This window comes from Falco naumanni, chromosome 13 (assembly GCF_017639655.2).
Source record: "Falco naumanni isolate bFalNau1 chromosome 13, bFalNau1.pat, whole genome shotgun sequence".
NCBI classification, from domain to species: Eukaryota; Metazoa; Chordata; class Aves; order Falconiformes; family Falconidae; genus Falco; species Falco naumanni.
Window position 1 is genome coordinate 3,728,640 of NC_054066.1, and position 16,160 is coordinate 3,744,799.

The 16,160-nt window shown below is 39.8% G+C and overlaps 1 protein-coding gene across 15 annotated transcripts in view; it reads left to right on the forward strand.

Moving 5' to 3' along the window:
• Window positions 1-16,160, forward strand: part of GIGYF2 (GRB10 interacting GYF protein 2) — a 79,151-nt gene that overhangs the window by 44,355 nt on the left and 18,636 nt on the right. For 11 of the 15 annotated variants that reach the window (XM_040612735.1, XM_040612740.1, XM_040612743.1 and 8 more), the window contains 6 exons: window positions 5,550-5,729; window positions 12,027-12,244; window positions 12,333-12,495; window positions 12,582-12,782; window positions 13,306-13,496; window positions 14,105-14,264. In XM_040612735.1, the coding sequence (XP_040468669.1) occupies window positions 5,550-5,729; window positions 12,027-12,244; window positions 12,333-12,495; window positions 12,582-12,782; window positions 13,306-13,496; window positions 14,105-14,264 (1,113 nt within the window). The remainder of the gene's footprint in view (window positions 1-5,549; window positions 5,730-12,026; window positions 12,245-12,332; window positions 12,496-12,581; window positions 12,783-13,305; window positions 13,497-14,104; window positions 14,265-16,160) is intronic. The other 4 variants (XM_040612741.1, XM_040612744.1, XM_040612742.1 and 1 more) reach the window with 2 other exon arrangements.

Here is a 16,160-nt window from a genome sequence, read left to right on the forward strand (position 1 = left end):
AGCTTAATGCTGGTCAGAAGATGCAGATCTGGCCACTTTTCCATCTCCATGTTGCTCCTTTGTGAAAACATGGAATTAATCTCAGATTTTGCTAAAGCCTAGGAATGAAACGGTGCAGATTAAGTGGGTTGCTGATTCCGTGCAGTAAACGAAACCACTTTCACTTGTGCTGTTTTCTCTCTTACTTAGCAAATGAGAAGAGTTATTCAGGGAAGATGTTTTAGCTGAATGGCCATGCAGAGTGGTCAGCATGCTGCACTACTAAAACGAACTCTGAGGACAGCTTTGTAATGCAGTAGTATTTCACACTTTTAATTTTTTTTCCCTTGGTGAGCTGTTGACGTGAGGGCTTTGATCGAACGACAGATGTAAGAGGATCTGTGAAACAAAGGCTGTAGTTGTTTTCAGTAAAACTACTGAAGGCCTGCTGGGAAAATTATTAATGTAGACTTTCCTGCTTAGGAAACAAAATCCTCCCTCTTTTTTTTTTTTTCCCTTTAACCTTCCCTCAAACCCTAAATTGCAAAATATTAATTCTTTGCTTCATTAGTATGGAACATTAATACATGTTCAGGCACAGCACTCTAAAAATTGTGATAGGCATAGTGTGACCTTCAGAACGCGGGCAAATAATGTAGTGCAAGGGGACTGCCACCACTGTGGCAAGCCTGTGGGACAGTGTGACTTGCCCTTCACCCTTCACAAAGTTGAACTTCCGCTACAGACAGCCTCTTCTATTCACAAGTGGGATATATTTTTTTACAAGTAGTATTTTCTTACAAACCATGTTTTGTACTGTAGAGGGTGGGTGGTGTCTGATCACAGGTTTTCTAATCTGATTCAAGTGAATGGATTGAAAGTCTTAACACAATCATACAGCAGATGAAATAGCTAGAGTATGTGATTTCCAGGTGTGTGTTATGGAATTAAACTCTCTTAACATAATAATAAAAATAAAAATAAACTCTTTTAATTCCTTTGAATTTACTGGTTCACCCATAGTCATGACAGTGGATAATGGTCAGTTTAGCAAAAAATATGGAGTGATACTTGAATAGTATTTCTTTGAGATGTACTGTTGAGATTGAGTTTTGTATGGAGACAAAATGTAAAGCTAGAAATACACATCAAAACTTTGTATCTCTGTCACTGACTTTGGTTACAAGTGGGTTGCTTCACAATATATGTATTCTTATAATACCCCTAGCATGTCAAATACTGTCCTTAATGAGAAGGTAGTCCTTTAGAAACATTATCTTAAGGCCATTTGTCTTATTTTCCTGTAAAATGAGCTACAAAATTACACATCTAGGCAAAGTCATTTGAATTTCTTTAAAAACACTAGCTGCAAAGGTTTTTCTTACCTTATTGAGGAAGTGTAGGATGCAGCAGAAATTAGAGAGCAAGTCAAAGCACTTTAATAGACTCTCCCTAGTTTTTCCCCTCTTTAGAGGAAACAGTATTGCTGTAAATCATCGCTTTGGTGTTTATTCTCTCCAAACAGTGACCATGTCATAGGAAACATGGACTGACAGCATGGAGAACAGAAGTTATTTGCCATTCTGTTAGTAAGTCGTCTTCAGAAACGTGTTGCCATGGGGCTACGTTCCAGAATCCCAGTCTTGTTCTTTGCAGTTAGTCTCCCTTCAGCTCAGTGTTGCACAGCTGTAGGCTTTTTTGGCTGGATATCAGTAGGCTCTGCTTTCTGTAAACACCATTGCTGGCTTTGTGACAGACTTGAACAGAGGTGCCCTTTTACTGCTCCTTCCCTTCAGGAAGTCCAGTCAGTTAGTCCAAGGCAAAACCATAGATTGCATTTTAGTTTTTTCATCCTTAAAACATTGCCAAATACTGACCTCTGACCTAAGTAATTTCAGCTGAAATGAATGTTCTCAAGTCTAGGAATAGTTTGCAAAGACAATATGCTAGGACTTTGGAAGTTATGAGTTTAGATGTAAGCTGCAGAAGTATCCTTATATACAGTTTTATCACAGTCTTTCTGTCATCTGGGTAGCTTGATTTTTCTGATCCTTAACCTGTGACAGGCTGGTCTGTCTAATGTTCAAGATCATCTAATGCAGGTCTGTTTTGACACATACCTTGCTGTCTTTGAATATTGCTTGCTATGGTGTCGTAGTACCAGAAACCTTGTGTGTCACGATACACAGCATTTTCTCTCAATTCCACTGAAGTGTAGCATCGGAACAGTCATCTGATGTGACACACTGGAGTGCTGCTGTGTTTAGACAGGTTTCAGAATCATAGGCGATACCATCCTCGGGTAAATATAGTACTGACCCCTTCTAAGCACATATATATATATATATATAAAGCCCCTATGTTTCTTAGTTTTCTAATGCTGTAGCAATGAAAGTCAGAGGAGGGGCAGAATCCCACTTGTGTCTGATCCTGGCAGACAGCGTTTGATGGTCTGTCACCTCTGTGGAGATGTGTTTTTCAAGCCCCACAGCAGCAAGTGGGGATGCCATTTTCTGCAAAGTCTGAATACAAAACCTGACTTCTATAGTTCAGTTCTTAGGGGCAAACCCAGCTGTCTTAAGGACTAAGACAACCTGACTTGTTGCCTTGAGTATGTCTATAGCATGTATGTATTTGCAGAGGGGCTAAAAACACATGCATATTCAGTGGCAGAGTAGATTTCACAGTATTGTTTAGGTAACTTTTTTTTCCCAAAAAATGTTTTTGGAAGAGTGGAACAGAGCCTGTGAACTGATAGCTTCCCAGTGTTAAAGAGCTGTCTCCAGAATCTCAACTGAGCTTAGTAATGGACAGAAATAACTTTTTTTCTTAATTGTTACTCTAAAATCTCTTAATGTTACTGAATGAGTTAGTAGCTGTGAATTTTGATGAAAATAATAGATACATTCGTAAAAAATATTTTTCTAGTCTCAAAATAGCAAGTTGAGTAACCTTTTTCTCTCGGTAACTTTTTTAGTGAGGAAAAACGAGTGTGTTTTGCTGCGGAATAAAAATGACATTTTTCTTCTTTCTTGTAGCATTCTAATACAAGTTCAGAAAGAACGAGACATATTCCTTATCGTCTGGGTCTTAGGCTCATCTGGTCTGTTGGATTGCAGCTCTCTCCTGGGCCACTATCTCTGTGTGTTAGGTTCAGCTGACTTGGCTCTGTAGCTCTTGTCTCCTAGTCTTCTACTATGTGAAGCCCATCCAAGGCACAATACTGAGAGGCTTCCCTAAACTTCCTGTTAGATTCTTCTGGGTGATATTTTTCAGACATCTAAATGAAAAAAAAAACAAAAACCCAACAACAAAAAAAAAACCAACCAAAAAACCAAAACAAACCACCACCCTGTATTTCCCAGACTTAAATTTTCTGTCTGGCTTGTTGCCTTCCTGTGTTTTATGTGAAGCATGGGAAAACAGAATGTGGTTGACCTTCATCGGCAAAGGCTTATCCATTCCAGATAAGTAAATTTGCCAGCATTGCACCTACCAAATGAAGGGAGTTGAGTGTCTCCAGCAATCAATTCTATTATGGTTTTTTTTCAGAGCCAGTATCACCAGAGACTTCCCAAAATACACAGTTTTAAAAATTTTGTTCTCAAAGAAGTTATCCTTAGCCGCATGTCCCCTTCAATGAAGTAGATGTGTATCTGGGCTATGTTTGGCTTCATAGCTGAGATTGTCTGTTGGTAGTGATGGTGTACTTCGTTAGCCAATAACTTTAGCTTTTTATATAGACACAAGAGGAAGGTATTCCATTTACTTTTCTGAGGGCCTCAAGTAATCACTTGCAGTCACTCAGGTAGTCATCAGGGTGGAAGAGCTCTTGCATCTTAAACTTTGGGGCGTTTCCTGCCTCTCCTGCCTGCTTGATAGGTCAAGGGCCCTGCCATCTTGAAAATTCTTGTAGAAACTTGTTCCTGTAACAGTAGTAAAAGGGTTTCATGTAAACCTGGAGTATGGGAAACTGGAAACTTTTTGGATTTTCTAGTCTGGATTGAATTCCACCTGTACTCTTTCACTATAGTCCCTCTGTAAACTAATATACTGTGGAAAACTTTGAGCTGGAGGAAAAAAACGGGGTTTTTTTGTCTAATGTTTTAAGATGGTGGAGAAAGGATGTTGGTTCTTCTCCAAGATACATGCAAAGTCCAATGATCGCGTGTTTCCTCTCTCCAGAGTGCAATATCTCTAGGTAGGAAGAATTTCTAAGTTCTAAATAGAGGTTTGATATGCCATAAATTTCAGTTACTCCTGTTTCCTCATCTTTCTCATTGAATGCAAAAACTGTGTGATGTGGAGAAAGGAGAATGCAATCTCCTATCCTTAAACTAAGTAACTTAAAAATGCCTCTTTCCACCCCCAGAATCTTAGTGCCTAGTCATGCTTTCTGTTTGTTTTTCCTGTCTAAGCAAGTAGGCATACTATGCAATCTTCAATAAATACCATCTTGTATTTTTGGATTTTAAGACTGAGAAGGAAAATTAAGTATTCCTTTCTCTGGTACTTGAATACTTTTTTTACAGATAACCACACAATTTCAGGTTAACACTGGTTAATAGTATCAGTGAAGAAGCAGCATCACCATGGTTCCTGTGAGAATTCTGTTGCTACACAGCTAAACACATTTAAAGAAATAGAAAATCCAAAAGTCCTGAAGCTAGTACTACTGTTTATTTCTGTGGTGGTGTATCCTTGTCAGGATGAATCAACAGTGAAAGCAGCATGTATGTCTAGCCTGCGTTACTGGTGTATGTTGTGGATACTTTTTATAAAAAAATTACCATCATTTTGTGGCAAGTGTTGCTTTTCATTAAGTACTTGGGGATTTTATGTTTTAATTTAAATATAACATAATGTGAATGAGGAACTGAAAGACTATCCTGTATCCTGAACTTCTGGTAGACTTGTCCTTGAGCTTGATCATAGTTGCTTCTAACTCCTAATATGCTGACCTTGACTCTCCAGAAAATGGATTCACATGATGATGTTAACACTGCTGTGTTTTTCCTGTTTAATCCTTAATCCTACTTCACATTTTCAGTCGTCCCTAAAACATTGCAAGAATGCTGTACGTCATACTGGATTAAATATATACATCTCATATTCTTTTTATTACAGAAGTAGCAAATATATTTGGTTTTGATAAAATGTGTATAATTAAGTTTACTGCATTCCCATTTTCCTTTAGCAAGAGCCTTTTCATGATACAGCAGTTTATTCTTTGTGCATACTTTGGCTTCTTTGCTTTTATGCTTCCCTGTGTCTCAAACTATTGTCTTTTCCTCCTCTGCCTTTCCTATCCATGTCATAGTTTCTTGTATGCTTTGCTTTTTTCTGTGTTTTTTCTTAGCCTTTCCCATCCTAAGGAACGTAGGGATATAGCAGGATTTCCTAAATCTACCTGTCATATGTTTCATTCCATGAACTTCCATTCCTCTCCCAGGTTCCTATCACCACTTACTTCTGGTGCATTTTTGCCTCAAAGGGAGCAAGATTTCAACCCTTTTGTTTCCAGGTTCCTAAAGATGGGATGTGTGTTCACTGGCATGTTTTCTTTGCAGTGAGACCAAACTTTGAGGAAGGTGGGACAGCAACAACGGGGAGGAAGCATGAGTTTATACGCTCTGAGAGCGAGAACTGGCGCATCTTCAGGGAGGAACAGAATGGGGAAGATGATGATGGAGGCTGGCGACTGGCTGGGTCACGGAGGGATGGTGAGAGGTGGCGTCCTCACAGTCCAGGTGAGAGGAGATCTGGAGAAAAATGCAGCCATGGTTGTAGGAAAGGGGCAGTGGGTGAATCCAGGCATGGGGGAAGCAGAGGAAAAGGAGGTGACATAAAGTTTGGGACAAAAATGAGTAAGATTCATGCGGGTTTAGTTATTAAATACTGTTTTGTCATACATGGAGCTCTTGGTCACAAAATGGTTAGCATAAAATTGCATGCTTTTTGTTTTCTTTTTAATGTCTTCAATGCCCTAACATATTTAAGGGAACAGTGTTTTTCAGGTGTGTGCTTGTCTGTGTTGTGCTCCAGGTGTGTATGTGTCAGGTAAAACCAGGGTTTTTTTTCATAGTACCGTTTCTCTGTGGCTGTGATGCTGAGGACCAGAGAAGTTAACCACATGAGGTGGTGTATGTAAGGCTGTGGAGCAATGCTGACGACAATTCAGGTTGCTGGCCTCTTTCTAGTTTTCCAAATGTGTTTGCAATGCTAAGAGGGATCCGTGGAAAATCTCAAAATATGTTGCTCAATGGATCTTGTAGCTAGTTACAGAATGTCTTGTCTCAGTAAATTTCAAGCATCTGTTTGGTGTGACTCTCCCCTGGCCTGGTCTGACAAAGTTGGTCTGATTTACTTGCTTTCCAGCATTCCATTGCTAGAGTTGCAGGAGAAATACAAAGCAGAGCTTGGTATTTGAGTAAACATCCCCTCTGCTCAGCCCTACCCGCCCTGTGCCCGTCTCACCCCCCCCCCCCCCCCCCCCCCCCCCCCCCCCCCCCCCTTTCTACTTGGAGAAGATCTTGCTAGCCAGTCATACCTGTTGTGGATTCCAGTTTAGGCTAATTTTATTGGCTGCAGAAAGCCTCTGGGGAACCAAGGGAGGATTGTGGCTCTTGCACGGTTACATCTTTGTAGGGATGCAAAGGAAGCATGGACATTTTGGGGGCTGAGGTAGACAACATCTTTACTTCAGTTAGTGTCATGCTTGCTCTTGCAATGGGTCTGTCACCCTTTCCAACATGTCAAAGGACTTTCAGTACTGTAATGGTTGTGAGCAACCATTACCTCTGTTCCTAACCCTCTCAGCAGCTACATATTACTCTGCCCTCAAACAACTGTTAGCTTGTACTAAAATTTAGCAGCGAGCCCAAGGCTAGATTTATTATCAGATATTTTCTATTTAGAGCAGAGCTAAAGGCAAATTTTAAAGAATGCAGTTTTCCCCAGTGTTTGGTCGTGATTGTTCATTAGACACTGCTGCTTTGTTATGTAGTTCAGATGACATCAGGCCAGCTACGATTGTATCTCATGATGATCAGATGCAGTATGATACTTAGGAGTAGAGTGTTTTGCAAGTACAAGCCTGCATGCTTTAGCTTAAAAGGAAGCATAGACCTCAAAGTTCAGAAGTTCATTCGTGTCTTGAACTTCTTTAGATGTTCTGAGGAAGGTTTTGAAAATTGATCTTATTTCCATCATAGTAAATATTACTACTTATTGAATTTCTTCTGTCATAGACAATTTAACTTCATTTACAAGTTTTAGCAGGTGTAATAAAAAGCCTGTTCTCTGCAGATTCACAGAATTCTTAGAATTAGCTAATTTTGAGATAGACCAAGTTGCAGCTGTATGGTACTAGTCTCAGCTTTGGTCAGAGCTGTATTTGAATTCTTCTGTTAGTAGTAGCCGCAGGACCATCAAAATGGTTTTAGTCACATTCTTGCTTTAAACAATGAGTTTAACTCAAATTGGCATGGCTTAAACTGTTTCTTTGTACTTATTTTGGTATTAGGTAATAGTACTAAACATGTGTCCTACTAAAAATAGAGAAATGTCTTTAGAGTACTGTCGTCATTTGTTTAGCCGGACCTTCCTTTGACTTGGCTCTGCATATTCCCTACTAGATTGTATGCTGCTTGGTTGTGGGTTAGTTTTTTTGGGTGAGAACAGTTTAGAAGAACGTAGCAGTTGTCAGGCTTGAGTTTATTTTGTGTTGTTAAGCAAAGCATACTTTGATTCCCACAGACCATTGTTTTTCCAGCTTTTGAATTCCTCTTGCTCCTTCAGCTGTGTTTACTGCAGGATGGCTGACCTAAATCTGCTCATTTCGTGGTTTTTTAATAGGCACAAAGGATCAAGAGGACGGTCTGCTGCTGTTGAAGCAGTCTTGTGCCCCTAAGTGTAGTTTCCCAGATTCTGTGGTCTGATTTATTGCAGCTAAAGTTAACTTTCTTGACGTAGTTGAAGGGATCTGTCATGTGTCCATGCTGTGTTTTAAACTGTTCTCACATGGCTATGCCTCATATGAGACAAGGGATCTTCTGAATATTGGTCGTAAAGAAGCAAATCAATCCGGCTTCTCCTTAAAATGGACAAGCCTAATGCTTTTTTCCTTCAACTGTTTAATTCAGAAGGATGTAAAGTTGTTTGGTTTTGCAGCATGAAAACTGGATTGCATCACCAGGCTTTTCCAGTCAGAGTTTATGGGGGTTTCTACTTTTTCTGCTACTGTCTGTGCACTAGGACTTGAAGCCTGATGGGAAGACCTCTTTTCATGGTTTATACAATGAAAAAGTTGTTTTGCTGGTGGTTCTGGGTAGATGTGGTACTGTTGCTCTTGTAGATGTGAAAATAGGATCTTTAGACCAGGTTAACTATCTGTAAGAAGAATGTGACCATAGCTTTAAATTCACTGGCTGCTTCAAAGTCTTCTTGATGACTTCTTCTTAGCCATCTATTTTAATGATTTAATGACTGCTTACCTAAAAGACCCCCTTCTTTCTGTTCCAGTTCTTGCATTCATGCAGTGATTGCCCTTTACATTTGCATAGCAAGTCCATTTTATCAGATAGATACACAAACCTTTTTGGTCTCAAAACTAATGAATGAGGTGTAGAGTGTTTTGGCTTTGTTTTTTGTCATCATTAAGGAATAGGAATAATCTCTTATTACCTAAAATTTCTTTGATACGATTTTGTCTTTGTTTAAGCAGCTGTACTAAGATTTTTTTCCTAAAAAGCATTTTAGAGAGAGGCCTTAGTTTGTAATCTTTTTCTTTTTATTTCTTTTTGGTTGCTGCTTTTTTTGAAAGGCTTTTTGAATTAATCTTGGTTCACTCTATTTTCAGCATCAATGCTATGAATCAAGTAGACTTCTTGTTTTTTGGGCATTGTGCTGTGTACTTCTTGAATCTTAAGTACATTTGAGAATCTTGCTCTAAAATGGAGCAAAATAAAAATTAGGTTCATATCCAATATATGCCCCCAAAGTAATATGCGTACTATTCCTTTGTCTTTTATTGAGTAGATAGCACCGGTTTAGCATACATGGGAAGTTCTTCTGAATTAGAGAATATAACTTATGAGATAAATAGCTATTAATAGTTGAGACTAAGGTGTACTTGGATTTCCTGAAACAGCCAGTAGTCCTTTTTCACCTATAATATCACCATAAATAGTAAGGGATAAATTTAAAAATAATTTCTTTTAACTGGGAATCTTGATCATATATCTGGTGTCTAATGATACTGCAGGACTGAATTTGAAACTATTTCTGTCCTAACTGTTGGTTAAAAAACTTTAGGTAAGAATTTAAGATTTATCTTTACTTGTGGCTTGCTTTAAAGATTGGCAGCCCTGTACTTCAGACCTGAGTTGCTCACTACGTTCTCTAACTAGGCTTTTTAAAACTTTTGTTGTTACTAAGAAACAAGGGCAAGGGTCTGCTCCACCTATCTTTTTGCCTGTCCACCTAGCTCTGAAAATGTGGGGGCCATGAAGGGAGGTTGTGTGAGTAAATCTTTGCAAACAGACCATATGTAAACAAAATCTCTTTAAAGTTGTTAATTTGAGCTTTGAAGATGCCTAGAATTAACAAGGTGCTTAAATTCATCTTCAAAAACTGTTTCTGGGTCCCACTGTGAAGAAAGCCTGTGCTCCTGGCGTAGGGATGTGAACCGTGTAAAAATAACAGAGGCTTTTCTCGGTGCATGGCCTCAGGATGGCCCATTTACAGCTGTATAGAAAGTTCTTAATACCAAATTTTCCTCTGCTATACAAAAGAGAGCTGAAGAAGAGATGCTCGGCTATTTGCATGTCCCAGGATAGCAAATAAGCAGAGAGATTAATTTGTTTGTACAGTATGGCATTGCCAGGTTCAGGCCATAGCTCTGTCTTTCCACGTATTGGGAAATCTGAGGCAGACATTTCTTGCTGTGCTGAGGAGATGTCTGCCCGTGGGTTTTGATCAGAAATGCAGTCTGGTTGTCAGCAGCCTCTCACACTTAAACCTTGGAAAAGTCTCTCTGATTCCAAAGGAAGTTATGATTTTAATGTGTAGATATTTCTCATGAGGAAGGTGGAAGTAAACCTAATGCTTGCTTCTGATGCCATGTCAGTGGGATTTCAGCGTCAGGCCTTCTCCTTCAGGTAGACAGTATTGCCCTGCTTTAGTTGCTGGTTGCTCCCAGAAATGCTTTTGTTCTTATAAAATTGAGCACCGTTTTAATGAGATGTTCATATGTATGACTCACTTGAAAAGGCCCTTAGAAACTTGCACCTCCTGAGTCTGCACAAAATTGGAGGCCAGGGTGCTGTGGGCAGAGGTGCTTGGGGCATGGTGCGGGGATCCTTTCTGAAGAGGATGCCCGAAATGGTTATTGCTTCATAGAATACCAGGTTGGAGGGTACCTCAAGGATCATCTAGTCCAACCTTGGCAAAATCATGGTCCAGCAAGATGGCCCAGCACCCTGTCCAGCTGAATCTTAAGTGTCTAAAAGTGTACTTGAGCTCTCTGGAGTACTCACCCCATTAGTGCATCTTTAGCGAGCCTTTGTCTTTGCTTACATATTTTTTTGAGAAGTTATTGATGAACAAGATGTTGACGTAACAGGCCCAAGATGTTAAGAACTACTTTAAAGCAGACAGAAAAGATGGGATAAGTGCAAGCTCACTGTACCTTATGTCTTTCCTTAATGACATTAAAAAGGTTGCCTTGGAACACTGATTTGACAGTTTTGCGTACCAAAAATTTTACTTACTTGTTTCCACGGCATAACTAGAAGCACAGTTTAAGCTACACAGTGGAATTATTTGGAAATGCACACATATGGTATAGTGAAGGCCTTGTTAAAGTGAAACCTTTTGTGTTTCCATCTTAAAATACAATCTTAAAGTTCATAGTGTTTCTAGAAGGAGGTTGTTTTACATTTCCTGTATTTGTGAGACAAAGGTGGATTTTTGCATGGTTAATATTAATACTTAAGGTATTAGGTTTGATGTGGAAGTGTTCCTCATTCACATGAAGCAAATTGAATAGAGGACAGTGTTTTCTTCACTGTGATTTTTTTAGTAGCCATTTGATAAACTGTGAGACTGCACTGATTGCACAAATTAAGACAAAAAAAAATTTTTTTATTTCCTCCAGAAAAGAATGCAGTCACCACTGAAAGCACTAAAGACTAAGGTGCTTTCATTTCTGCATTGCGCCTTTCTGGTAAAGATGGCTTCTGTCAGATGTAAAGCTATTCACAATCCTTTCACTTGCAGTTTTTCCTTAACAGCAGGTTTTTTACAGTTTAAATAACATTATTGTAGTCAGGATTTTAAGTTTGGCTGAATGAAGATGTCTTCTGAATGGATTAGAAAGTGAAATTAAATTTTTAATTTAATTTGGGAAGTTTTTCCTCTTTTCTTACTGTCCTTCCATGTTTTGGTATTCAATGGCTAAAAAATTACTTTTTTTGTAATGACTTTTTCGAGAGACTTAACAGTACTTTCAAAGGTATTTGAACAGTCATCAATCCACTTCTTGCATAAATGCACAAAAGTGTCTCTGAGGACAAGAGGATAAAAGCATGGGTGGTTTGTTCAGGATGCGACTTTTGCAGATAGCCTAAAAGAAAATATAAACTCTTACAAAGATGCCAAAGAAAAAAATCAAAGCTGATGATGGACAGCTGATAAATTCAATCAGCATCCTGGTGTTGCTTCTCTGATTTTGGTGCTCCAGCATGTTGTAAATTACGCAGCCCAGCTTTCTTAGCCTTACATGTTGGGTTTTTTTAATGCTTATCATGAAATTTATAATGTGAAGATATACAGTGGACAATATTTGTAAGTCTCCTGGTTGATGGTAAGACACTCCTTTTCTTTACCTTGTCCTTTTGAGACGTCTGTTCATCAGTGGTTTGTATCCTGTAGGGGCTTTCTGAATTTCTGTCACTGTTTGTGATCTCTTCACCCACCCCTTCACCCTGCCAAGTAAGCTACTACCCCCGGGACTGTCTTGTAAAGTTACTTTCCCCCTGCCTTAGACGGCCCTCGTTCTGCAGGCTGGCGAGAGCACATGGAGCGACGACGGAGGTTTGAATTTGATTTCCGGGAACGAGATGATGAACGGGGTTATCGACGAGTACGGTGTGGGAGTGGCAGCATGGATGACGACAGGGACAGTCTCCCTGAGTGGTGCTTAGAAGATGCAGAAGAGGAAATGGGAACATTTGACTCCTCGGGGGCGTTTCTCTCTTTAAAGGTGAAAAGCTGTCTTGGGCCCTTTGTTCACTTTGAGTAAATGTCCTGTTACATTGGGTGGATTATGGATAATTATGTTGACATTGTAGAAGGTGCAGAAGGAGCCGATCCCTGAGGAACAGGAGATGGACTTCCGACCTGTGGAAGAAGGGGAAGAAAGATCAGACTCTGAAGGGAGCCACAACGAAGAAGCCAAAGATCATGAAAAGACCACCAAGAAAGAGGGGGAGAAAACAGATAGAGTAGTGGCAGGTAAGGGGGACTTCTCATGCATCTGTTCTATGCTGCAGTATAGAATTTCTGTTAATTCAGTTACATAGAACCATGCAATGTTACAGAAGCAGTGGAAGAAGCAGTCCAAACATCTTCACCGGCTGCCAGGTCAGATACCCCGCCAAAATCCCAGCCTCCAGACCCACTGCAGACAAGCCTTTTTGAAAGGAAGGAAGAGTCTGTGCCAGAAAGAACAGAAAAAACAGAAGATAAAGAGAATAGAACAGAGAATACACCACCAGCCAAAATGTCCAGCAGAGGGGAAGGTAATAAACTTGATAAATATATTTAGTAAGTTTCCATTACTCATTGCGATTAGTCTTGATCTCTGTTAAGAGGCAAGGACTGGATTATGGTGATGAAAAGCTGGAATTCACCAACTGGTCTGTAAATAGAGAATTTGTTGGATATGCCATCTCAAATAGTTACAGTGCACTGGTACTTCACACTGCAACGCAGTCTAGAAAAATGTGAGCTAATTTTGGATGTACCTCACTGGTACAGCTCTAATGTGCTAGAGCAGGTCAGTCTGGACAAATGTATGTGGCCAGGGAATGGGATATGCTAAAGTGTGCTGAATTCCGCACTGTTTGGACTAAACTGTTTATTGCTTGAAGTTGTTGGGTGCCTGTGCTGTACACAGTACCAATGTGTGATACATACAGGAAGATCTGAAAATACTTCTGCTTTGGTGCCAGCTTTGAGCTGTTGAATGTTTTCTACAGCAAGTTCTTAAGTCGTTTTCATGTACGTTAAAGAGAATGAACTAATTTTAACATTTTTCTTTAGATTTGGCTTCTGTTGCTCAACCCTTGTCGCAGATTTCTGCAGACACAGCTTCTCCTGCTCATCTTTCTCCTCCTGTTTCCAACTCAAATCCTGCTCTGCGTCCGGTTCAGACACCTGTCACAGCTGCTCCAGGCATGGGCAACATTCCTGCTGATCCAGATGATGAAGAGGGCCTCAAACATCTGGAGCAGGTAACATTTCTCAAATTCCTTTGTTGTTGACAATGATGAGACTGGAGTAATGTAGAATGCAAAAAATACTTAAAGTCCATAAAAACAGAAGTGCAGCTGAAACATTACACTTCACAATGTATACTGAAAGCTACTTTTCTTTCCTCCATTATTTTTTTAAGAATTAAAGCCTATGTAGTATTTTTCTGAATAAGGGTACTGTACCCATTGTTAAAAGATCCTAGTGCTTGTGACCACTGTCAAGTAGCCTTACCATTTGCCTTGAGAAACCATAAAACGATATGCCCTATATGTTTTTAAAAAAAGTTAACTGAAATACATAAATTACGTACAGACTGCGTTCAAGAGGGTTTAGTGACTGCTGGAATATTGAGTGTTTTTCCTGCTGGTGTTCCCATACCTGTTTTGGCTTTCACCGTGATACTGTGAGACCTTGGCAAGTTGTTTGAAAGCTTTACTTAAGCAGGTGAATGCTTATTCAGGATTCTGATAAGGTGTTAGACTGAGCACTGGGTAGTACAAGGTTGTTGTATTTGGTGCACTCATTTCAAATCTGTAAGCACACATCTAACTCTTGTATTCCTTGCTCATTTTGATGTCTCCTGCAGCAAGCAGAGAAAATGGTGGCGTACTTGCAGGACAGTGCCCTTGATGATGAAAGACTAGCGGCAAAAATTCAAGAGCACAGAGCAAAGGGTTCCTCTATGCCATTGTTCCATGAAGCCATGCAGAAGTGGTACTACAAAGATCCACAAGGAGAAATTCAGGGTAGGTCTGTGCCCTTTACACTTCCTCTTTGCTTCACAGACTGTTAGTTCTTCACAGAGTTACCACCAACAGATAACTGATGCTTGTTGTTACAAAAACCGTACAGGGAGCTTGCCACTCTAGAATTAGGTTTTGAAAATAGATCTACTCATCACTGCTCCATCAGCTCAGCATGCCTGATGTCCAGAATTATACTTTATTGTGGTTAAGGTTAGCCATCATTTCATGTTTCTGTAAATTGAGGTTAGACTAAAATGTTTTTCATGCCAGTATTTATCAGATTTCCAGCTAATTGTAGAAACAAAACAAGAATATGACCATTCCATAGCTTGTTGAAGAGTCTGTGAGAAACACTGAAATCTGTTTTCTAGTCTCAGCCTGAAGACATTGAGTATACAGGGAAGGTTAACTTGTTCAGAATCTAGAGCAAAGAGGAAACAATTTTTCACAAGCCAGTGCTTGTGTGTGATCTCAATTTAAATTGCGCTTGCAGCCAGTGCATTATTGGTTCATATACTATCAACTGTTCCATGTTTGCAGTTTTTGCTGAGAAATCTCAATTGGTTTTCATGCAATGAAAGTTGGAATAGGCCTTTTGTATAGATACTTGCATCTTTGCTTTCAGAAGGTACTTTTCTTTTGGAGGTCTTGGGGCTCTGTTTTAGCAGCTGCTTAGCTGCCTCCCAAAAATCTAATGAGGCAGTGAGTTCCGTACTGGCTGTACTTTGCTAAGTAGTAGCTGCTAACGCTGTTTAGTGTAACTTCCTCAGCTATGAACTCTAAACAGGATTTGTGGGACCTGTCCCAGTCTCTTGTCTGCAGGTATTTCACATCTTTAGGGTTTTCTTCTCACCCCTTTGAAGGATGTTAACTATAAAGCATTGTTATTTGCTCACTGTGTTTGAAACTGTATGTTAGTTGCTGCTGGGTGTTTATTGCTCAGTGACAATCCTAACAGGTTCTTATTGGAGTACTTCCTTGACCTCCAGAAGTAGACACTCCCACGTAATATTTTCTTGGGATACCTCTCTGGAAGGAATTAGCATCTCGAGATACTTCTTAAAGAGAAGGCAATAAGTACACAACATTCTTGCTTTCCAGAAGATATTTTTGCAAAACTTTTTATTTATGTGGTTCTTTGTTAAATAATCTGGTTTGTTTATACTAGCTTTTTGTCGATTTGAATATGTAAAATTAGTATAGGAGTGCTTCTTTGAAGGGAGTGACTGAAATCTTTCTCAGGAAAAAGAGGAAGAGAGGGAAGAGTGTGTAGCTTTTTGAGAAAAAAGAGAAACTGGTTTCCTTGTTATCTTAAGTAATCTAATGGTCTGCTCAGAGGTGGATCTGCTCATCTGCTGAGTTCTGGAAGGAAAACTATAAAACATCAATTTCTCTGATTTGAAGGCGAGAGCTTAAACAGGCTAATAAGATTGTTTAATAATCTGTGCGGTAGATGTTAGGAAAGGAGCACTTGTGCTTTTAGCACTGTCAGCTAGTGGATGCTGCTGAGGTCCAAACTGGAAATCGCAGGTGTTGTCAATCAGATGCTGAGCCTGAAGTAGCAAGCTTTTCTGGAAGGCAGGGCATGTATTAGCTCAACCAAGCTCCACACCACTGTGGCTTCACTTCCATCTTGAAGCTGACTCATCTCCCTCCAGTGCATGGTAAAAGCAGTCATGTACTTTTCATTAAAGACTGTCTGGGGGAATGTGGTAGCCAATGTAACAATCTAGGTATGTGCACTGGCACTCCAGCCTTGAGTGTACCGTCTGTCCAGCCAAATGGGTGAGGCGGACAGGAATGCCTGATACTAAAGTACTGTGTTACTTTAGCAAGCACCCATGCTCTTTGTTTCCAGTATGCTCAACTTTGCCTTACTTCCCCTTCCCCCTGTGT